We start from the raw sequence: 24,672 nt of genomic DNA, 5'->3' as shown, positions 1-24,672 counted from the left end.
CAAATTTACTTGAAGTGAGGGCACTGGATTCTGACCTTGGAATACTTCACTTTATTAAAAATGCTGTGGAAATTCATATTGTCTATCTTTACCTCTTCTTACTCTTGTTGTGTATTTCCATTCTGTACCTTCACAGATTTTTTGTCTTTCTACGTAGAAGGACATGTTTGACTCCTTTTTGGCATCACCATTCAATCGCTTTTCTCTCAGTCCTATATATTCCCATAAACATCGTCCAAAACCTCACCCAGTTTGGGTAGAAATGTAAACAGTAACATTGTATGACTCATCTTTTAAGTCTGGCTGTCTCTTAGGGAAGTGACTCATCTTCACTTGTCCAGCTATGTCTCTAAATCGTTCTTTGCAGACTCACTTCATAATGCCTTCTGTTTGTTTTTCGCGTCAGTAGAATTGATTTGTTGAGGGACCAATATTCCTGATATGGAAATACCAAACTGACTAATTTGCTTTGCCATGACTCATAAAGAGAAGGTTCTGTATGAGAGTGTTCTCACATCCTATAGCACCGCCTGTTGCGAACGTTACCATTTCTGGGGCATATTCCAAGACCATTCATCTACGTGAGAAGTATTTGTGGATTATATACAAGGCATTTTCACTAACGGATTCTTCAAAAACTAAATTAAATGCCCTAGGTGGGGTAAAACGTCCTTAATAAAATGTTTTTATATAGTTTTGCGCCAGATACCACAAGCGACCAAGTGTTAATTACATTCACATCCCATCACAAGTCATCTTTTCAATGGAATAATTTTGAATTGTATGAAGAGAATTTTTTAATTGAAGTTTCTGACAGTGTCCAATCAGTACTTGACAGTACACTTTGTGAGACATTTATGTTTTTTTGGCCTTCATGTTTTGCTTGGCAAGAAGCTAGCTTGATCAAGCATCCTTACCGTCCATTGGTCTTGAGCAATTCAAGAAAACTCCCAAGTATTCCAGCCCAAAAATCATGCATGGGAAACCTTGAATTAAGTTCATTTTTTTCCCACTTAGTATTTAATGATATTAATCTGCACATGTCAGGTAAAACCAGGCATAATTATTTCAGGATTTTAAAGCATAATCCTATTGTCAAGATGTGAAGTTAGCATTACTGGAATGATTCCTACTGTATTTGCCTGTAGATGCTTCTGTGTGGACTGCATAGATATCCTTGTGGGGCCAGGTGCATCCGAAGAAGCTAAGGTACAAGACCCTTGGAGATGTTACATGTGTCTTCCGAATGAAAGCTATGGAGTACTGAGAAGGCGCAGAGACTGGACCATGAAACTCCAAGAGTTTTTTGCCAGTGACAATGGTCAAGAGTATGTAAGTCGTACAGCATTTTGATTAATTTGTGGGATGTGGTATTTGTTACCCATTTTCTTGTCCTTGAGAATTGCCTTCTTGAACTGCTGTTGTCATGTGGCAAAAGTATTCCCTTAGTTCTGCTGGTGAAGAAGTTCCTGGATTTTGACCCAGTGATGATGAAAGAATGGTCATGCATTTCCAAGTAAGCAGGCGTGCATCAAGGAGGGATGTTTGAAGATATTGGTGTTTTCATGTATTTGTTGCCTTTGACCTTACAGGACATGCTGCAGATATTGTGCACTGGTGGTGGACGGAGTGAACATTTAGGGTAACAGTTGAACTGCTGATCAAACAAGCCGTTCTGTAAAGGATAATGTAGAGTTTCTTGAGTACTGATGGGGTATACTTCAGACAAACAGGAGAGTATCAAACTCCTGATCTGTGATTTGCAAATGGTAAAATGCTTTGGCAAATCAGAATGTGAGTACTGCAGAATAAGTGGCCTTTGGAGCCTTTATCTTTGGAACTGGGTCCAGTTAAGTTTCTGGTCGATATTAATCCCTCTGAATTTTAATTGTTGGGGAGTCAGCAGTGGCTACGCTGGCCACTGTCAAGAGGAGGTGATTAGGTTCTCTTGTTTGAAGTGGACATTGCCTTGCACTGAGGTAGTGTGAATGCTACTTGCCATTTATCACTCCAAGCCTGAATGTTGTCCAGTTGTTGCTTGATCATGGACTACTGCTTTATCTGAGGAGGTGTAAGTGAAACTCAGTACTTGTACAATCAACAATGAATAACTCCACATTTGGCTTGATGATGGAGGGAAGGTCACTGGTAAAGCAGATGAAGATGGCTCTGCCTAGGACACTGAGCTGAGGCCCTTCTTCAGTAATGTCCTGATACTGAGATCATTGATTTTTAACAACCACAATCATCTTCCTTTCTATTAAACACAATTCCCTGCAGCGTAAACCAACAACCATCCCTTTATCCCCATCATCCAATTCCCGTCAATTTCCCTTTTGCTTAAGCTCAGTGAAATTATATCTTGATATCAAACAAAGATCAAGGAGAAACTTGTGAGTTTGAAAGATGAATTTACTTGAATAGATTTGTTTGATGGTTATACTTTTTATTTGTATAATCATATTGTAAAATGCATTACTAATTTTACAAATTTCATTGTAATATTTCATATGCAATAGTTACCCATTTTTCACATTACAGTAAAAAAATTGTTAATTTGTTGTATAAACATCTAACATGCTAATAGCAAATTGTTCTGTTCTATTTAAAAAATAGCTTAAACAGGTCCTGCCTCTATTAAAATAATTGAGGAATTTAATACCAATTGTCGGACAAGTAGTTTTCTACAGTGCAGGTAATTTATGTTGCAAAAATGGAATTCGACCCAGAAAAATGTGAAGTGTTTAATTTTGGAAGGTTGAATTTGAATGCAGAATACAGGGTTAATGCAGGATTCTTGGCAGTGTGGAGGAACAGACGGATCTTGGGGTCCACGTCCATAGATCCCTCAAAGTTGCCACCCAAATTGATAGGGTTGTTAAGAAGGCATATGTTGTGTTGGCTTTTATTGGCAGGGGAGTTGAGTTTAAGAGCTGTGAGGTTGTGCTGCAGCACGATAAGACCCTGATTAGACCAACCTTGGAATATTGTGTTCAGTTCTGGTCACCTCATTATAGGAAGGATGTGGAAGCTTTGGAGAGGATGCAGAGGAGATTTACCATCATGCTGCCTCGACAGGAGGGTAGGTCTTATGAGGAAAGGTTGAGGAAGCTAGGGCTTTTCTCATTGGAGCAAAGAAAGATGAGAAATGAATCGATAGAGGTGTATAAGATGATGAGAGGCAAAGATAGAGTGGAAAGCAACAGACTTTTTCCCAGGGCAGAAATTACTATTACAAAGGGGCATAATTTTAAGGTGATTGGAGGAAGGTATAGGGGAGATGTCAGAGGTAGGTTCTTTACACAAAGAGAGGTAGGTGTATGGAATGTGCTGCCAGCGGTGGAAGTGGAGTCAGATACATTAGGGATACGTTTCAGCGACGCTTGGATAGACACATGGATGATAGTAAAATGTAGAGTATGCAGAGTAGTTTGATCTTAGAGTAGGATAATAGGTTGGCACAACATCGTGGGCCGAAGGGACGGTACTGTTCTATGTTCCATTTTTGTAAATGCTAACCTCTTTTAATAGGTAGTAATTGACAGACCTGAAGAACAGCCAGGAGACCCTAGTTCAAGCCCCACCTACAACAGATGTGTGTAATCACATCTCTGAGTAGGTTGATTAGAAAATATTAAAACAAAAATGTGCTTCGAACAAGAGTTCTTGCGTTGCAGTGATAATGTTCCTACCTCTGGGTCAGGAGACTTAACAATTATCTGTTAAACTCCATTTACCAATTATTTACCCATTCTATATTAATCTTATTCTCCCGTAATTTGTTGCAGTTCTGTTTAGAATTGCTAGTTCTCCCAATTCTGTGCCATCTGCAAAATTAGAATTTGTGTTCTCATTCAGAAGTTTAAATTGTAGTGTAAATTGTGGTCTGAAGTGGTTTCAGTACTAATGTCTGTAGAACACTATTTCTCACCTTCTGTCATTCTGCGCAAACACCCTCCTGTTTTCCTCTTTATATCTTGAAGAGAGAACAATTCACCCTGCCACTTGGTGCCGACAGCACGTTCTTTGAAATTATGCTTTAATTTTATTATGGCGCAACTTACTGCAGGTGATTTGAAAATCTGGATAAGTTGCAACTAATGCTTTAGTATTGTCTATTCTTTATTATAGACTCATAGAGCTGTATAGCATGGAAATAGACCCTTTGGTCCAACTTGTCCATGCTGACTAGATATCCTAAATTAATCTAGTTCCTCTTGCCAGCTTTTGGCCCGAATCGCTCTAAACCCATCCCGTGCTAATACCCATCCAGATGCCTTTTAAATGTTGTAATTGTACCAGCCTCCACCACTTCCTCTGGCAGTTCATTCCACACACACACCACCCTCTGCGTGAAAAGGTTGCCCCTTAGGTCCCACTTAAATCTTTCCACTTCACCTTATACCTATGCCCTCTTGTTTTGGACTCCCCCAGTCTGGGGAAAAGAGCTTGGCTATTCTCCTGACCTATGCCCCTCATGATTTTAAAAACTTCAATAAGGTCACCCCTCAGTCTCTGGATTATCTCCTGAAAACATTCCATAAGTTTGGCCAAGAATTTTTTTCTTTTTGAAATCTGTGAACTGTTATCATTTTCTTATTTTTAGATGTTCTTCCATTCTCCTCATTTCAAAGGTTTCTTGACTTTTACTCTGATGCTAAAGCTGACTGGTTGATTATTTTCTGGGCATATTCTGTCCCCCTTCTTAAATGTAGGGATTATACCTACTAGTCTTCTGGCACTGTGCCTTTTTCTAACAAAATAAAAATTAATAGTAATGCATCTGCATTAACCTAGATTCTCTTAAAATATGGGGATGCTCCCATTTCAGAATTTTTGTCTTGTTGAGTTTGTTCAACCTGTTTTTAAAATTTAAATGGATTTATTTCATTAGAGATTTCATCATTGAATGCCATGTCCACTAATTCTATCATCTTTGTAAATACTGAGGCAAAAATGTTTAATATTTCTGCCACTTTTCTATTATTAACTTATCGTATTTATCCCTCTAGCATAGTCCCATCAAAGACATTTTTTTAATTGAAGTGCATGTAAAACATTTTACTAATTTTTTTATGTTCTTTGATAAATTACTTTCATATTTCCTATTTGCCTTCTTTTTTATTGCTTCATATTGTCTCTTAATCTGTATTAATTTGCTAACCATATACTTAATAAAGGCATTTTTCCGAAACTTTATTTGTTTTTTCTTGCCGTACCTAAACTTGGTGTTTTTTTATTTTTTATTTAACAGAATATATTTTTTCTGCACTATGGAAAACATATAAATAGTGTTCAATGTTATTCTATGTTGATAACATCGATAAACATTTTAATGGCCCAAATTCTATTCCTAGCTCCTCAAACTCAGCTCTCCTTCTGCATGTCAATGTGGTTTTCATCACATGTATGTCCTTCTCTACCATTGCCTTCAAAGTACATCATGTTATGGTAGCTATCATCTAGCTATTCCCCTACTTTTACTTGAATTTACTGCCCTAGTTCAAGTCCATTTGCAGGTCCATTGTTGGCACATTTTTTGTACTTGAGTTAAAAAGGAGATCTGCACACAGTGTACAGAAGGATGTGAAAACTAGGAGCTAGAGTGGGTCATTTGGCTCCTCAAACCTGCCCTTCCATAAAACAAGATCATAGTTGATCCACCCCAGGCCTTCACTCCTCTTTCATGCCAAATCAGCACAGCCACTAGCTCCCAGTATTCAAAATCTATCTACCTCCTCTTTAAATACTTCTAGTGATTTAGCCTCCACAACTCTCTGGGCTAGAGAATATCACATGTTTACTATCTCTGAGAGAAGAAATTCCTTTGCATCTTACTCTTAAATGAGTGTCTGTTTATTTTGTAACTATGAATGATGATGATTTATTGTCACTTGCACTCTACAATGAAGAACACATTAAAATACAGCTAAAACCTTTATCCGTCACCACATCCCAGCACCACTTTGAAAAATTTAAGAATAAAATGATACAGTTGAAAGAGAGTCCATCTTGGTTCCTCCACTATGAGCCCTGAGCCAGTTGACCAATGGTACGTGTTGCCAATCCTCTTCTGTTTGTGCCTCATCAAAATTGCCACTCTTCAGGCACCATCACATCCTCACTGGGCCCACATTGCCGATGGGTTGACTGTCACCCAGTTGACAATTCCCTTCTACTGGAAACATCTTCTCAATATCTACCCTGTCAACCACCTCGAATCTTGCACATTTGAACGAGATCACCCCTCATTCTTCTAATCCTAATGAAGAAAGGCTCAACCTGTTTACTCGTTTTTGATAAGTTAACTCCTTCAACTTAGGAATCAGCTGAGTGAATCTCTTTCAGCCTGCCTCCAGTGCATGTAAATACCTTCTTAAATGCAGAGATCAGAACTGTACACATCATTCAAAATGTGGCCTCACCAACACCCTGTACAGTTGTAACAAGATTGCTGCTTTTTAACTCCGACTCCCTGACAATGAAAGCAAAAGTTTCTATGTGCGATGTAGAGTGACGCCAACAGCATGGGTTCAATCCCTACACTGGCTAAGTTTACCATGAAGGACTCTCTTTCTCAGCCTCTCCCTTTGCCTAGGGTATGGTGAGCCTCAGGTTAAACTCACTAATGAGAAAGCAACCTGTAGTCCTCTGGGAATTTGGAAACTATCTTCTGCCCTAAAATAATTCCAAATTCTCTGTCTGTCACTAGGCTTTGTCACTTTGCAAGCCTTAGTTTTTGATTGAAAGCTCTTTTTAACCACTTTTGTTAACCATCAGTGGTTGATCCTTCTCATTGGGTCTTCCTTTTTGACCAGAATGTTTTTTTTTGCTGAAATGTCTGCCTCTGCTTGTCCACTCATTTTCCTCTTAGTTTATTCTCCCAGTCAGCTTTATACAACTCTTTCTTCATATCTCTGTAGTTCCCTTATTTAGGTGGTTTGAAATTAAAATTGCTGTCCTTCAAATTGAATTTGAAGTTCTATGATGTTGTGATCGCTATCTCTGACAAGATCCCTAAGCATAAGATCTCGATTTTGTCCGACCTTGTTATGTATTACGTGATTTAACATGTTGTGGGGTATGTCTGCAATGTAGTTCTCGAAGAAGTAATCCCTAATGCACTCTAGAAATTCCTCTTCCACATCATCCTTGCCCACCTAATTTGTCCAGTTAATATGCAGATTAAAATCAATTGTTGCACTTTTCTTACCTGCTTCCATTTTTTCCTGATTTATACGTTGTAGAAACTCCCTTTCATTTTATCCTTCATCAACACTTCCGCGTATCAAGTTGAAGTATTCAGGGTGGTTAAAATTCCCGAGCTTTTTTTTTAATTTTTACATTTCCTGCTCCAACTCCATTCTGTTATTAGATATATTAAACATGATCATGTAATTTTATTTAGAATTAGCCTGTGTGTCCACACAACTATAATTAACAATTTTCAGTTGTTCTTTTGTATTCCAGGACCCACCTAAAATTTACCCAGCAGTACCAGCTGAGCACAGAAGGCCAATCAAAGTTCTGTCACTCTTTGATGGGATAGCAACAGGTAAAGTATCAAGAATATTATTATATTGCAATATACTTCTGTCATTTTCTATGTACATTGATTTTGCAGTGAAGCACTGCAAATTATTTCTTAATTGTTCCAGTTGAGGAGAGGATGGGCAGAAACCTTGGGGAGATGCAAAAACGCAGAATTTCCATGCAAGTTACTTCAACCCTGGTGATCATCTCCCAAGTGAGGTGGTAATCATTAACATTTAAAAGTTAGATTGATGTTCACACCACATATTGATAGCTACTCTAAACACAGAGGGACCAAAATTGAAAAGCACATCTTTTAAAACAGTAAGCATAATGAAAGTTAACTGAGTTCTAGGAAGTAATCTTATATCTGCATATCAAGATTCCGGTGAAAGCTATGCGCCTGTGTTTGACTGAGAAGCTCATATCAGGAAGGTAAGTAGTGGTGACCAGTTTTTGGTTTCCATAGCACTGGAGCATGGCAGTGAGAAAGGGGAAGCAAACAGAGAGAGGCTAATCGGAGCAAGAAGACACTCGGATGGAAGAGTTTGCTAGATACATTCTCACCTTCTCCTCAGGCAGTCACACTCTTAAGACTGTAGTTGAGATAGTAGAGCCTGTTGTCCTGGGGCAGGGTGCCTGTTAGAGAGAGATTCTGTGCTTGAGAGAATGCATGCAAGTGAGTGAGAGTTTGTGCGAGAACGTGAGCGGAAGAGTGCCTGAGTGTGCGTATTTAGAGTGAGTGAGTCTGTAGATGGTGCCATTGAGTGTTTCACAGCTTGCTGAAAACATCACAAGACACTCTGAGCTGACTCGGCTTACTCGTTGCTTAACAGGCTTTTCATGTAAATTAATCCATTGGAAAACATGGGTGATTTACTGGTAGATAGTACAAAATAATGTTTGGTTGGGTTTAAAAGCACATCCCAATATTTTTTAAAAAAGGAAAAATATATCCACATTGCTAGTAAAGTGATGCAGCAGAAGTGTGCTAAGCCCATAATCCAAAGCTTGTTGTTTGAAAACCATCCCACACTATGTATAAAGGGCTCTTGTTGCAGAGTGGTAGCCTCCCTACCTCTGAACCAGACAGCTTAGCTTCAGGTCCCATCTGTTCCAGTAATACCATCTCTGAACAGGTTGTTTAGAAAGCATCCTATATCCATATTGCTAACATCCCTTTCATTTCATGACCCATCACTTTCCTCACAAACTGTTGTGTGGTACTGTGTCCAGCTATACTGTATCATGAGCCTTGCTTTCACCAATCCTGTGTGTAATCTCTCAAAAATCTGCAGGATGTTGGGTATAAACTTTTTTTCCTTTAACATGCCCATGTTGACTCTCCCGAATTAATCCACATTTTACCAATTGCCTAGTAAGTCTAACTGAAATAATTGTTTCTAGAAGCTTCTACCCAGTGAGATTAAACTGAGTGGTCCATAACTGCTGGGCATGTCTATACTACCTTTTATGAACAAGGATTTAGTGATTGCAATTCTCCAGCCCTCTGACACCACTCATGAACCTAGGGAAGACTGAAAACTTATTGCCGGTGCGTGTGTAAATGAATGAGTGAGCCTTTGTGTGTCTGAGAGTTCGTGTGTGAGCCAGTCTGTGATCCTTCCCTGGGAATCATGACATGGGCCTAGTCTGACTCTCTCCACTTCTATTTCTTAAATGAAAAGGCAAAAGAATGTTTTACTGGTTAGCTCTGCCACTTGCCAGTTTATTGTGGTAATTTTTAATTATGCATTTTTATTGTTAATTTATTGCTTTGAATTTTCTTATGTTCAAGCAAATTGTGTTTTCTTCATACCTCAATTTTGACTTTGAAATTCATGTTTAATGTTGATGCTGATCCAGATCCTTCAGAAATTTGCTCATTGACTGAAAAACAATTGAAATGTGACCCATCATGCAAAAAGGCTGGAGAGCCCTGCTGTCAACCAATTGACTTGTAATCAACAGTCAGACCTGATCCATCATTAAACCATTGTCTTGGATTTAATCTCTAGTATCTAACATTCTTTAGATTTAAATAGCTGGTTGAAACGGGGGTGGATTTTTACCTTTTATTTAAATTGAATACAGTTGAATTCTAGAACCAAGCAGTCAATCAGCAATCAAATTTTCACCAATGTTTTTCTCCATCTGAAAAAATTAATGTAACTTGGTTCTACTCTTCCTTGGTCTCTTCTTATTCTGGATTCCAACAGAACTTCTGATCCTAATTAGATGATTCCCATATCCTCTGTACTGTGATTATCTTGAAACATTTTCCCTTACTTTGTCCTGGAAATTTTCTCTTGATCATCACATCTGCCGGTCAATAGTTACTTTTATCCTTTCAGCTTTTAGTCTCAATTATCCATCAGCATCTTTAGACTTACTATTTGTTTTGATATCAATTGAGCTGTCATGTTTATTTCATTACTAAAGCTGTCTACAAGATGTTTGAAGGTTAATTTTAACATTTGGCATAGATAATAAACTGATTTTGAGGCTGTACATGTAAAGGGTAGCTCACCCACAATGTTTGTTTCCGACTGGTATTGAAAGTGAAAACTGACCCTTTGGCTTTTGTTTCAAAGACAAAGACATTTTGTTCTCCTTCAATAGCTGATAGCTTCCTGAAGCCTTGCTGTATCTTCGGCATGGACAATGCTTCGATATCTTAGAAGTCTTCGAACAGCTCTGTCACAAAATCCATTCAAGATACAATAAAATTCTTCTACGTAGATAGAAAGTTTTTTCTTCACTTCCAGTTTCTACTGCCTCTCCCTATCACGTTAGTTCTTCAGCATCTTTTTGCTCCCAGTATGTGGACATGGTCCTCTGAATTTTCTTCCCTTTCTTTATAAGCTCCTAATTCTATCCTGTACATTCCTCCATGTATTGTAAATGTGGATTAAAGTACTGCTTCTTTGTTTTCATCACCTCAAATCTTTTCACTTTCTCACCTCTAACCTTCCTCAATTTTCCTTCCTTACTCTGAGATTACTGTTTCCCTTACTGCTCATTTTTACTCTTCACAGCCTTGCATAACTTTGATCCTACATGTTGATGTCCATTTTTAAAATTCTGACATATATGTCCTTGTGTTGGGAGGAATGAATAATTGTGCTCTTGCTGCCATTTATTTTGTCTATCAGTATTTTGACTTCTTTCTGCTTTTAGGTTATTCTCACAAGGTACATTACTCCTAGACTGAAAAGGAATACACACTATGTTTCTACATGTGCTCATTGGTCAGAAAGCAAGAAGAGTCTAGGAACATTGGTTTCTAATTATCCTTCTTTCCAAAAATTCTCAGCTCTCACTAAATGAACCAAAGATAAGAAATTTTGTACCTGAACCACCTCCATAAAGATCCATTTCATCCACCAACATAACACCACGACATCAGTGTATCAATCAACAGATGTACAACTCATCAGAGCCTCTTCAGTAGCACCTCACAAAAACATGTGACTTCTGCCTCTGAGAAAGACAGGTTAGCTGGGACATAGGACCATCACCAAGCTTCTCACTAAGTTAGTCACTGTCCTAACCTTGGTATACGTCATTGATGCCTCTCCATCATTGAATCAAGGAACCTGAACTAGATTTCTATCAGCGGTATCAGAATATCACACACAATGACTGTAGCATTTCAAGATTCAAGATCATTTTCTCCAGCACCTTGGAATAAGTGCTGGTCTTGCCAATGATACCCATATCTTAAGAATGCATTTCCTATCCTTCTGTTGTGCCAATATATTGAAATATATATATAATATTAAATTAACATTATCTTTCTTAGTAGTACTAGCCCAATAATTAATTAGTGTTTCTCTTGTTTTCTGCAGGCTATTTAGTTTTAAGGGATCTGGGATTTAAAGTAGAGAGATATGTTGCCTCTGAGATATGTGAAGACTCGATTGCTGTAGGAACTGTCCGGCATGAAGGAAAAATCACATATGTGCATGACGTCAGGAACATCAGCAGGCAAAACGTAAGAGAATCACATATAATTGGGATATCAGGAGACAGAATAGCCAAGCTGATAATTCAATTGTGGTGAAGTCAGAATGGTTTATCTGTTGGGGTACCTTTTGATATTTGTACAAAAATTTCAAGTGTTATGTCATGTGGAAGGGTCGAGGAGGGGAATGGTCACAGCACAAGCTATGACTGCATACAGTAAGGCCTGTAATGGTGAAATGTGGCAGTAAATAATAAATTATTCTGCATTTACCATTTCCATAGTTTAAGAAGAAAGTTAAAGTTAATGTGACAGGTATCTTATATGGAATCGACTGTGCCTTTTCATTTCAGATTCTTGAGTGGGGCCCGTTTGATTTGGTGATTGGAGGAAGCCCATGCAATGATCTTTCTATTGTAAACCCTGCAAGAAAGGGTTTATATGGTAGGAATTATTTATTTGTTTTCAAGTAAGGCCAAACCAACACATTTATGATTCTTAAAGTCCTACCTATCAAAGTTTTGGCATTTATTTTGTGTTTATCCCTTATTTCTTTCATGCCTCCATACAAATGTTAGCTCCATTCATTTATACATTCCTTCATCTTCCCAAGAATTGGAGTTGCCCACTTCATGTCATGAATATCTTCATTGGTTTCATGGTGGCCAGACAACACAATTGAACCTGCCAAGTTTGAAAATGAAGCTCTGTTAAGGAAAGAGTTTGATTTGAGATCTCCAAGTTAGGTCCAATGTTCTGGTGTCATAGCTTTTACCAGATGATTTTTGTTTTTGTTTTCTTTATTTCGGCACATTAACTAGTGTTGTCTGACTGCTGACTAGGTCACTGTGTGTTTATTCACCAATATATGTATTTCTAATGTGCTGACCATTTCTCACCTCCATCCAATTGATTGCTGTGAAACATAACATCCAGCAATCTGTCTTGTATAGATAGGAGGAAATATAGTAATGCAGTGGAGTGGATGTGGAGCAATAAATAAAAAACAATGAAAGTCATGAGATGCAAGCTGAAAGCATAAAAATAATAAGGGAAGTTTTTGTAAATGTATTCAGCAGAAGAGTGGCTTAGCATAATTTAAATCCACTAAATTAAATTCAAGCAATACAATGATGTATAATCAAGAATGGCAAACTTTTTAAATATTTTGGGCCAGACTTTCTTAGAGTCAGGTTCATGAAATCATAGAATCCCCTGCAGAGCTGAAGAGAACCATTTGGCCCATCAAATGTGCAAAGAGCATACAATCCAGACCCAACCCACATCCTAGCCCTGTAACCCCACATTTCCCATGGCTAATCCAACCTAGCCTTATATCCCTGGACACTAAGAGGCAATTTAGCATGGCCAATCCACCTAAACTGTGTATCTTTGGACTGCAGGAAGAAACCAGAATAGCAAAAACACACAAGACACAGGGAGAACATGAAAACTCCACACAGACAGTCACCCAAGGCTGGAATTGAACCCAGATCCCTGGCACTGTGAGGCAGCAGTGCTAATGACAGTGGCATAGTCATGCCCAACGTTGATGCTGGAGAACTTTTAAAATGGGAGGTGTGACCCATAAACAGATGTTTTGCCTTCAGTTTTGTCAGGCAAAGGGGTTGTATTGTTGTTTTATTTTTAAACAGTATTCTATGTACAGTATTCACTTAAAGCTGCCATACAGGATGACGACAGTGGATGAGCTGTAAAGAAGAAACAGGAGAAAACATGGCAGTGACTGTGCTAATAAAAACAGCAATTATTGTATTCTGGTTTGTCGCTAACTATTTCCAAGTCTTAAGATCCTCAAACTCATTCAAGAACCTTACAGAAATGGGTTGAGAATCTCACAGGCAAGAAACTCAAATTCAGCAGGGCCATTCACCACACCGCACTCTTAGAATTAACAGAGAGATTACAGAATACAAAAATCGCCGTGGAGTATGTGCAGATGGGGCTGGTGACATCAGCTGGTCATGACAGGCTTTAGGATTTGTGAGCACATGCTTTGCTTATGTCACCATGTTCCACACATAATGACGTCAGTGCAGACTGCCTGCATAGACTGGTCATTAGTTTTTAAAAACAATTTAAAAATAAATGATAGAGTCACATTGATTATTTCAGATCTACTTTATCGTTATAAAAGGATGAATGCTATCAGATTACTGGGGAAGAAAATATAAAGAGAGTGTGGTGAAATTACACATTTGCACTCAATAAATGAACATAAAACATATCGACAGCTTGAGACTCTGTCCTTGGGTAGTGTTGTTACAGTACAACACTGTATTCCTGTGAGTGTATGCTCATTGCTGTACCTGATGGAAGCACTCACAACAAACAGAACCCATAATTAAACAAAGTTAACAATTCTAACTGGTACTCAGCTAACTTATTTACTGTAGCATCTTATGTAAAAGTGGAAATGTCCAACTGAAGCCATCTTAGTGGTAATGGGAACTTAGCTAAATAGCTTTCGGAAAGTTGTACCCTGGACCAGATGGGAATAGAAATAGTAAGATAATTGCTCTTTTAATAGTGAACTATCTGTATTTTTCATACTATATTTGTATCTTGTAAAAAGAAACAACAAGCATATTTTTAGAGTGAGTTTTTATTTAGACATTGGAAGGAGGTTGGTCAGATGGATCTCATTGAGTGTGAGTTCCCTGATTGGGGCTGTTAACCTGGGCCAAACAGGGAGTCCTGGCTGACGTGTAAACAAGAGTCTCAGGGATTGTCCTCACTCTAGGGACTGGCTCTGAGATAGCTGATCAGAGGCCATGTACTGTACACATATAAATAATGGGTGACTTTGTGACGGGATAACAGCTTTTGTAGAGTTACTTTACTGGCGACTAGAGAAATCAGTATGATCCTGAAGAAAAGTTTCTCTCATCAGTTGTCTTTGAGTTGGGGTAAGCATTTCTGGCATTATGCTTTTATTCAGGAAGCTTGATGCGTTCAATCCTGTCATCGAAGACTGGACCCAGGATATGAAAAGAATGCAATATTTTTTCCAGGCATATGACATTGAGGTAGACGAACAGCACCGACTAATTCTTCTGGCTGCTTGTGAACCTGCAGCATTTTCAGTTATTAGGAGCCTAACTTTCTGTGAGGCACGAAGCTGTAAAACACTTCAAGAGTTGATGGATTTGGTCAAGGAATGTTATAACCCTAAGCCTCCTCTAATTCTGAAATATTGTAGTTTTCATTTGGCACTTTGAGAACCAGGGGAAATCCATATTGGGATTTTTGATGAGGTTTGAGATGACTGGCAGTGGCAAGTGATTTTGGGTTAACTCTGAATGAAATGCTGAGAGACTAGTCTGTGGGCTTCATGATGTAAAACATGCAAATGTGCCTACTAGCTGAAGCCCAACTGGACTTCAAACCGGCACTATAAATGGCTTTGTCAACCGAAATTGCAGCAGGTGGAGCGTGTGAGCTACAGGGTATCCCAATGGAAGTGGACACTGTCACATCCTCAACTGTGCTTGGAGAACATTACTTGAGTAAAGGCAATTGCATAGCCTCACTCTAGACAAGTATGGAACAGAGGGACCCTAGGTCAGCCCACAGCAAAACTCCAAAACAAAGCAGAGCCTTGGCCAAATGGCGAGAATGTTCTTCAGGATCCAGGTTGGGAAGACATTGTAGTTGTTGTCAATATATGGACTCAAGACAGTAAACGAGTCCCACATGAGCCTGACCAGAGTAAGAGAACTCATAGGCCAGTATCTAGAAGAGTGCACATCCTTAAAAATCTACCTACATGTGGTTTGGAACTGTTAAATTGTTTAGCAACATCCAAATCAGAACCAGTCAAAGTAAACATCCATTAAATGGTCACTAGTTCTGTTGGAGTTCAGTGCCAGCACAGCTGTATCAGTGATTGCAGAACCAGCCAAGATTCGTTGTGGACTCCAACTCTTAAGTTTGCTCAAGACATCAGCCAGACTGAGAATGAGTGTTGGGGAACAATTACAGATTAAGTGTATGACTTTGATTCTGGTTTTAATGAGAAGCAGTTAGTGCAGTTAACACTGATGGTAGTAAAAGGCCTGGGCCCAAGCTTGATGGGGCAGAATTTATTGAGAAAGATTCACCTTGATTGGCTGAACATTTTTCGATTAAAATATGGCTGCCTGAGTGCAGTCCTTATCAAATATCTGGAGGTTGTTCTGGGAAGTCTAGGGACTATCAAAGGAGCTGAGGCCACCTTCCATGTTGACTCGGAAGCAACTCTGCGATTCTGCAAGGACCACCCAATACCATTTGCCTTACGTGTAAAAGCAGAGTCAGAAATCAGGAGGTTGGAAATTGAAGGAATAACAAACCAGTACAGTTTGCAGAATGAACAGCACCAATCGTACTGACTGTGAAGCCTGACAGATTGGTTTGTGGGGATTTTAAGCAAACGGTAAATCTCTTCTAGCAGTTTATTAAACACCTGATCCCTCACATAGAGGACTAGTATGCAAACTTGGCAGGAGGTCTATCCTTCACGAAGCTGAACATGAGCCATGCATACCTGCAACTGCAACTGGATGACAAGTCCCAGAAGTATACCACAATGAATAACCATATGGGTTTATACCAAAATACGAGACTGCCGTTTGGGGTATTATCAACCTGTGCCCTTTTCCAGCAGATGACAGAGAACATTTTACAAGGTTTACCCCAAGTCGTCATTTATCGAGGTGACGTGCTAATGACCGGGAAGACCAATAAAGAGCACTTAAGGAGCTTGGTCATAATACATTTAAAACATTTTTCCAAGGTGGGGGTATGACTTAAGATGGAAGGATGAGACTTCCAGGCACTCCAAGTGACCTACATAGGGTACAGAGTTGACAAGACTGGGTTACACCCATTGAAAGATAAAGTGAAGTGTCTGGTCCCGAAACGTCAGCTTTTGTGCTCCTAAGATGCTGCTTGGCCTGCTGTGTTCATCCAGCTCCACACTTTGTTATCTCGGATTCTCCAGCATCTGCAGTTCCCATTATATCTGTGATCAAAGGTGCCCCAGCTGTCCCGTCTGGGCCAGAGCTTAGGTCATTCCTTTGGTGAATAATTGTGGAAGATTCATATGTAACCTGGCCTCCACCTTGGCACTTTTACACCTGCTATTGAAATAAGGTCAGCCTTGGAAATGATCACGTAACCAAGAAGTACGCTTTAGGGAAGTGAATAAGCAGGTATCATCATCTAAGGTGTTGGCCCACTACGATCCCAAGCAATGCATTGCCTCCTCATGCCACATCGGGTTAGTGTTTGCTCACTAGTGGCCCAGTGGAAAGGAACACTCTATAGTGTAAGCTTTGTGATATTCCCATATAAAGAAGGAAGTTTTGGCTGTTATTTTTTATGTGAGAAGGTTCTGCCACTAACTTAACAGATGTATATTTGTGGCAGTAATAGACCATAAACCCCTGCTAGGGCTACTTAAAGAAGACAAGGCTGCGCTGCATAAAGTTTCCGGTCAAATTCAGCAGTGGTCCTTATTCTCAGTGTGTACATTTATACGTTGGAACACTCTCTGGACGCCATCACAACCAGAATTGAAACCTTTCTGGGCCCGGAGAGACTAGATCACAGTAGAGGACAGCATTTTATTTTGGGGAGCAAGAGTGATTGTACCAAGTAAAGGTTGCTGCCAGATACTGGCTGAACTCCACCAGGGGTTTGCAAAATGAAGATGTTATGACCAGTGGCTAGGATTGGATGCTGGCATCGCCGTGTTGGTGGGGCAGTGCCCAGATTTCCAACAGGAAATCAAATTACCACCAGCAGCTCTCCTATATACATGGGAATGACTGGGTATGCCTGGACCCAGTTACATGTCGACCATGCCAACGTTTTCCTCAGCTCAATGTTCTTGGTCATTTAAAGTGTTTGATCATGAATAGAGTTCATTTTTCAAACTTGGTGATGCTTGAAAACTGCAAGTATTAGGACTCCCAGAAGTATTGGTTGTGGACAATGAGATGACATTTACCAGCAGGGGTTTCATGTATTTCCTAAGCTCGAATGGCATTTGGCATGTTTGGACTAGTCCATACCATCTTTCATCCAGCAGCCTGATGGAAATTGCAGTCCAACATTGAAGGCAGGCTTAGAGAAGCAGCCTACAGCTTCACTCGAAACCACTGTCCCAGTTTTTACTTGATTATAGGACCACTCCTCATGCAACTACAGGGATAGCTCCAGCAGAGTTGCTAATGGGGAGAAGACTCCATACCAGGTTAAAACTGAGGGGTGAAATGGCATCAGAAACACAAATGTTAGACATTGGCCTCTACCAAGCAAGGGAGACAGTTTACTTCAGGGGATAACATTTGGTGTTGATACCACAGAAATGGCCCCGCATGGGTACAAGGCAAGGTCTTTGTGAGGTCAGGTCCTGTGACATACAAAGTTCAGGTAACTAGGGCGGTCCTGAACAAACGTGGATCACATGAAAGCTGCTACCTTGCATATTGGCCAGAAGCAAAACACACTCAGCCCCTCAGAATAGCTTAGAAAAGCTGTCAGAAACTGTGGGTTCTCTCCCTTAGTCTAAACATGAAGAAACCTCAATTTGAGATGGATGCAGCTGAGATCACAGCCTCGATACGGCTACCACCTGAGGAAGAGGAGGAATTTCTTCTTGGAAACTCAAGAAACGGGCTATGTTCTGGTAGATGTTACTTGTGCCCGAGTCAGCGGGAGGAACTGGACCTGAGGTGAAAACGTGTCGGGAGAAGCTACACGAAAAAGAACAGACCTACATCCCTAGACTTGGGGGTTTGGGATGTAGTGAATGGAACAAAGTTGGCCAGGTGGATTTCACTGAGTATGAGTTTCCTGATTGAGGCTGTTAACCTGGGCCAATCAGGGAGCCCTGACTGCCTGATAATAAACAGGAGTCTCAGGGATTCTCCTCGCTGTGGAGACTGGCTGTGAGCTAGCTAGTCAGAGTCCATGTTCTGTGCGCTTATAAATAAAGAGTGACACAATACTGGCCTCCATGGAGTTAATTCACATTAGTTTATTCTTAAGATAACAGTTACATATTTCAAATCTGGCATACTTTATTTTATTCTGTTGATCCAGTTGATGCACAGATCTGTAGTACTGTCATTGGGAGATCGCGTCTGCAAGGATATCTGAGTTGAATAGTGCAAGGGAATAGAATTAGAATGTAAAATTGTCGTTCAGTATTTTTGGTCTAATGCTAATTCTTCTATTTCATATTGTGATGCTTAATAATGCCTTTAAGCTAGTCCTCCCAATATTGTAACTTACAGTAGAAGCTAAAAAAACAAAAGATAAATGCAGCAAGAAATATGTGCTCCAGTTGTCCTCCGACAGATCCACACTTTTTTCCAAATGAACTGGCAATGTGCAAGACATCAGTGGCCGGGTGGAGATTCACAATTGTTAACTACACAACAGATTTTTTTTAAATGGCTGCTGTCCAATGGTGAGATTCTCTCTTTAGGACTGGAATTTAATCTTCTTTGCAAGTCCTCTAAATGCTGCAAACTGTGAATGTGTATTTGTGAAACATTTGAACTTATAGAAATTATTTGTGTTTTGGACTCTTAGGTAACTAGGACATACATTGTTAAGAATTAGCCTGAGCTAAAATCTCAATGGAAAGGAAATATAAGTAACATTAACTTTATTCCCCCTTATATACTCTCTCTTCATTGCTTCACTAATTACGATAATACTTTTCCCATGAATATTGAATAAAATTCACCAACATCTTGTCCTTCAGAGTTGTGATTAGGTTCTTGCAGATGCTAAACTGTAAACCAAGATTTTGAGGTGGAGCTTTGCTTGCTAAATTACTCCTTGCAAGTACACCATGAATGGAAGAGCAAGCTGAAATTGATCAGAACAATTAAAATTTTCGTTCTGTGTATAGCCAATTTGTTTATTGCATGTCAGTGCTCAAAATACATGTGGGCAGCAGGTGAATCCAATGCTGGAAGTTCACAAATCACCTGAGAAAAGTAATTCTCATGGGCAAGCAATCAGAGAAATGTCACTCCTTCAGTAGAGTGGAAGGGGAAGGAGCTGCTTCATCAATGATGGATTGGTTCTCTTTTGTGTTTGCTGCTGATAGATTCAGAGTGAATGTGATAAAACCAGGTTATAATTGGAACAAGGTGAGTGGTAGCAGTCAGCAAGATTGTTGGGAATTGGGAGTGAGGCTGGTAGGAGGAGGGTTAAGAGTGACATTGATCTTTTCTGAAGCTGTGGAGTTAGGCCAAGAAACTGGGGGAAATTGAGGCTGTGGAGTGGGCAGAGAGAAGCTCTAAGGGGTTGGGGAGGGTGAGAGCTGGTAGAGGGAAGGAGGCAGACGAAGAGTGGCCATGGTGGAAGGAGGGTCTGCAAGGGGCAGGGTGAGGGGCTGCACCTGAGGTAAAGGAGCTACAAAGGAGGCAAAAGGATTGGAAAGGTGAATGAATGCTGCAAAGAGGAATGAGTGTTTGCACAAAGGGTAGATGGTTTTTGATGGCAAATGGTGGAAAGAGTTTGAAACAGGAGTGAAGGTCTGCAGAGGGTGGAGAAGACATTTTAAACTACTTAGCAAAGAAGTTTAAAACTATCCTCACTGTGGAACAGGAAAACTGAAGTAATTAATTCCTTGCAAATTAATGCGGAGTTTCTGCTTAAAGGTATGGGGTTCAGGAACTACTGCTTGGAGAAAAACAAAGTAGATATATATAAATATATGGATAAACAAAATCTAGATGAGAATGTGGGAAACATGATCAGCAAGTTTGTGAATAATACAAAGATAGGCCAGATGGTTGACAGTGAGGAGGAAGGTCTTAGGTTTTAAGAAGATATCAACAGATTGGTTAGATGGGCAGATCAGTGACAGATAGACTTTAACCCTGGGGTGATGCACCTTTTAAAGAAGTAATATGACAAGAGAGTACTTGTGAATGGCAGAACAGAAGCTCAGAGAAAGAGAAGGGTCTTTGGGTGCTTGTCCACAGATCCCTGAAGACAGGAGGACAAGTTAACTAGGGTAGTTAAGAAGGCATACGGGAAACTTGCTTTTAAGAGTTGTGACATAGATTATAAGAACGGGAAGGTTATGTTGAAGCTGCACAAAACTTTAGTGTTGCCACAGTTAGAGTACTGTGTGCAGTTCTGGTGACCACACTGTAGGAAGGATGTGATTGCATTGGAGGGGATACACAGGAGATTCACCAGCATGTTGCCTGGGTTGGAGCACATTAGCTGTGAAGAGAGGTGGCAAGAGGAAGGGTCACTGGACACAAAATGTTAACTCTGTGTTTTTTCCTTCACAGATGCCACCATACCTGCTGAGCTTTTCCAGCAACTTTGTTTTTGTTCCTGGATAGACTCAGGTTGTTTCTTAGCACCAGAGAAGGATATAGGAGGATCTGATTGAGATACATAATACTATGACAGGCACGGACAAGGTGGATGCAAAGCAGCTGTTCCCTTTAGTTGAAGAGTCAGTAACGAGGGAGCATAATTTTAATGTCATCCAGAGTGTGGTGGGAATCTGAAATGCGCCGGCACCTATCTGGTGAAATCTTACAACCTTTGAGAAGTACTTGGATGAGCACCTGGAAAAAGTCACAACGTTCAAAGATGTGGGCCGACTGCTGGAAAGTGGAGCTAATGTCGATTTTAGAGTAGTTTACTCGATGCAGACATGATGGGCCAAAAAGTCTGTTATCTGCAGTATGATTCTATGAACGTAAATGCAATTGTAATGAACACTGTCAATCCTATAACTTAATGTTAAGCTATTTCAGCACATAAACATTTGCATTTGAGTTATCACACCTAAGTGTCTTGCATACTCTGACGAATTAGAGACAAACATGCAGTAGTTATAGTTATCACCTCTCCAGTCTAGGAAAAACATGGTTAAGTTGATGACTTCTGAGTGAAGAAGTGTGTCAGATATTTTTAACAAATTACTTGTTACTAATATAGGCCAGTTGTCTTGCACTAATTTAAATATTGTCATGTCGAGGAACTTAATGCTTAGCCTTTGCATTGTGTTTTTAAATTTAATGAAGAAGTGATGGTTATTAGGAGTGTTGATGAATTCTTCTAATCCTGCATCTATGTAAGTTCAGAAGCACCATAAATTAAACACAGATGCAGAATCAGATTACAAATACAGAAGGTATTGTTATTAAGTGTCTGCATTGCCTAGTGAAGGAGCTAGGGAAACGAGGGAATTTCCAAAAATCGAAAAGTAGCCCTTGAGAAATCAAGGTTAGAAATGGAAAAATAATTATTTTGGTCCCTGTGATACCTTTCATTATTTTGTGTGACTACTTACATGTGGACTTTAACACAGAACAAAGTATACCTGGTACCTTGTAGGCTGCTGCATAGTCATGTATGCAGTTTTATAGGAAAGTAGATCTGGAAGTAATAGTAGACTCATTGGGCTAGATGTTAGTTGTCAGGAAAACTTTGTCGAACTTTAGAAATGGTTGGTGGGACCCAGATATGAAAGCTCCACCCCACTTCTGGCCCAAACTATTGTCACCAATATTGGAAAGTGTGACTCATATGTCTGGGGATTCATTTAAAATTAATTGTGAGTTGAAATGGATTCCATTTTGGCTGTTGTAAGGGCCTCAATTTGCAGAATGGGAGTCACAAATTGATTGATTAAGCAGAAATAACTTGAGAGGTGGAGAAATTCTGTATAAGCCTCCGATTTTAATGCTTTTAAAGTCTCCTATTCTTTATACTTTCAGAAAAAAAAATCAAAAAGCTCTGCACTGCTGTGATTTGTGGGCATAGGTAAGGGCAGACTCCACATCCACAAACATTTGCTCCCTCTACCACCGATGCTCAGTAGCAAGTGTGTACCATCTACAAAGTGTGCTGTAGAAGTTCGCCCAGGCTCCTCAAACAACACCCTCCAAATCCATGACCACTGGCATCTAGAAGGTCAAGGTCAGCAGATACATGGGAACCGCTCCATCTGTAAGTTTCCCCTCCAACCCACTCACTATTCTGACCTGGAAACACATTGACCCAGTGACAATGAAAGAATGGCAAACTCCTGGAACTCCCTCCTTGGAGCATTGTGGGTGTGACTACAGCAAATAGACTGCAACAGTTCACCCCTAACTTCTCAAGGGCAAATGAGACAGCCAACAAATGCTGACTTAGCCAGTGATGGGCATGTTCTGTGAATGAACTTTTTTAAAAAATCATAGTATTTGTTCATGCAATTTCAGTAGACCTGTTTGTTAACATTTCCTCAAGGGTATTTATTATATTATTATGAATGAGTTTGAAAGCTACAGTCAACTTAGCAGGGCTTCTGATTTCCCAGTTTGAGTACCAGCTTAGTGACACTTAAAAAAAATTCACTCTATTTGATATAGGTAGTAATACAGATTTCTGACTATAAGCTATTAAAAACTTGATGTACAAAAACTTTGAATGAGTTTTATGAATCAAAGTTTTTTTTTATAACCTGGTGTTTAAAGTGGTAACTGTACCGTTAGTTTATTGATATATATTTATCCTCATGTGGCTCCTGAAGCCTGCACATGGTAAATACTGGAGATGACTATGGTTGTGGCATGGAGCTAAGAGTATGGATGGTAGTTGGGGTTGTGGGTTGGGCACTGGGTTCGCACGGAGGTATGGAGGGGATGTGGGAGGAGGATCTTATGGTGAAAGATTGGAGCTAGAGTCCCAGAGAACTAAACAGGATGTTCTAACCAGCCTTCAGCAGTTACCTGCCATGTGAATACATACACTTCCGAAGTTTGTTGGCTGGACTCAATGCCATGCACTCCCTCACCCCATTCCATGTGAAGAGTCATGCAAAATTTCCTTCATTAACTGCCCACCTCAGTAGCCAAAGTCCAGGCAAAGTATAAGATGTCTATTCATTTTAGAAAAGCAAAGGGAGTTTTGAACTGTATAAATAAAGCAGTAAAGAATACTGGATGTTTGCTCAGCGAGCAAACTCATATCCAGAACCTCAACCTGAGCTACAAATCTTCTCAAAACTCACTAGTTAAAGAATACGTTGCAGTTAATAATGCTTCAACTGTGCAGTATTTTGTTCACTTCATTACTCAAGTACTTTGCGAAGGTCTGTTTACTGAGACACAAAGAACAAGTATTAGAGAAGGACTATGATGCTGATTTTTGAGTGTCTGAAGATAAAGTTATGAAACCTACAGTCTGGAAAGGAGACAACTGGAAAAACACTGACAGCACAGAGAGCAGAAACCATGATATAAGTTGTAAATCTAGAAGATTATTAAAAGTTAATGTGTGACACAAGATCAAGAGAAGAAGTTCTAATCCAGTTGAATGTGTAGGTTCGTGTATCTGAAATTGAGGAATAAGTCACAGTTTAGAAGAGCAGTGTCCATAACAGTAATGCAGAGATAAAATATAAAGCTTTGAATTCTGGAAGTCTGAAATAAAAACAGATATTCTGGACATACACAATTAGTTCATCAGTGTCTTTAAAAAGAAAATCTGTTCATATTTCCATTCGGTACCTTCAACAGAACTCGTACTCATAAAAGGCAAAGGAGGGAAAGTAACATTGATAAGTAATGACTATGAAAGATATGATTACTAATTTATAAAAGGCAGAACCAATTACTTTAGTTGGCTATTCAGCTAATAGATATTAAAAGTCAAGAAGGCTCTTCTACACAATAAGCATTAATCATTTGAATAATACAAAAGATTTTCAGTATATAATCCACTGCATAATAAAAAAAACTATGAAGGAATTGTTCTATCATTAATATCCCAATGGTGGTGCTCTAGCGAGTAGTAAATAAATAGTGCCATCAACAGGTGCCCAGGTGAATTGTATGATTTATAATGTAATTTATTTCTAATCTTTAAAGGTTTGAAACTTCGTGGCTTCAAAATTAGCACGGGGATTTTAAACCTCTCAACATTTTGTCAATAAAGTATTCACATTGTGGTTTGTAGATGACAATGAAGTGTATTTAAGTGTGTTTATTTCTTGTTTTTAAAAAGTCCCAAGACCTTCTGCAGATGCGTACATGGGAAAAAATGCTAAACCCCAAAAATGAGATGAGGACAGTGGTCAAACATTTTCTACAAGGAATGAATTCTGAGGAGAAGTTAGGAGCGCG

At 39.5% G+C, this 24,672-nt stretch overlaps 1 protein-coding gene across 5 annotated transcripts in view; it reads left to right on the top strand.

Annotated features, from left to right (window-relative positions):
- The window catches only part of dnmt3bb.1 (DNA (cytosine-5-)-methyltransferase 3 beta, duplicate b.1), a 284,103-nt gene that overhangs the window by 198,464 nt on the left and 60,967 nt on the right, over positions 1-24,672 (top strand). For 4 of the 5 annotated variants that reach the window (XM_059652779.1, XM_059652780.1, XM_059652778.1 and 1 more), the window contains 4 exons: positions 1,149-1,332; positions 7,471-7,555; positions 11,385-11,530; positions 11,854-11,944. In XM_059652779.1, coding sequence (XP_059508762.1) covers positions 1,149-1,332; positions 7,471-7,555; positions 11,385-11,530; positions 11,854-11,944 — 506 coding nt within the window. Of the gene's footprint in view, positions 1-1,148; positions 1,333-7,470; positions 7,556-11,384; positions 11,531-11,853; positions 11,945-12,903; positions 12,966-24,672 lie in introns of those variants that run through there. The other variant, XM_059652782.1, reaches the window with a different exon arrangement.

The sequence above is a fragment of the Stegostoma tigrinum genome, chromosome 19, assembly GCF_030684315.1.
Source record: "Stegostoma tigrinum isolate sSteTig4 chromosome 19, sSteTig4.hap1, whole genome shotgun sequence".
NCBI lineage: Eukaryota > Metazoa > Chordata > Chondrichthyes > Orectolobiformes > Stegostomatidae > Stegostoma > Stegostoma tigrinum.
This window is presented reverse-complemented; position numbering and strand designations above follow the sequence as displayed.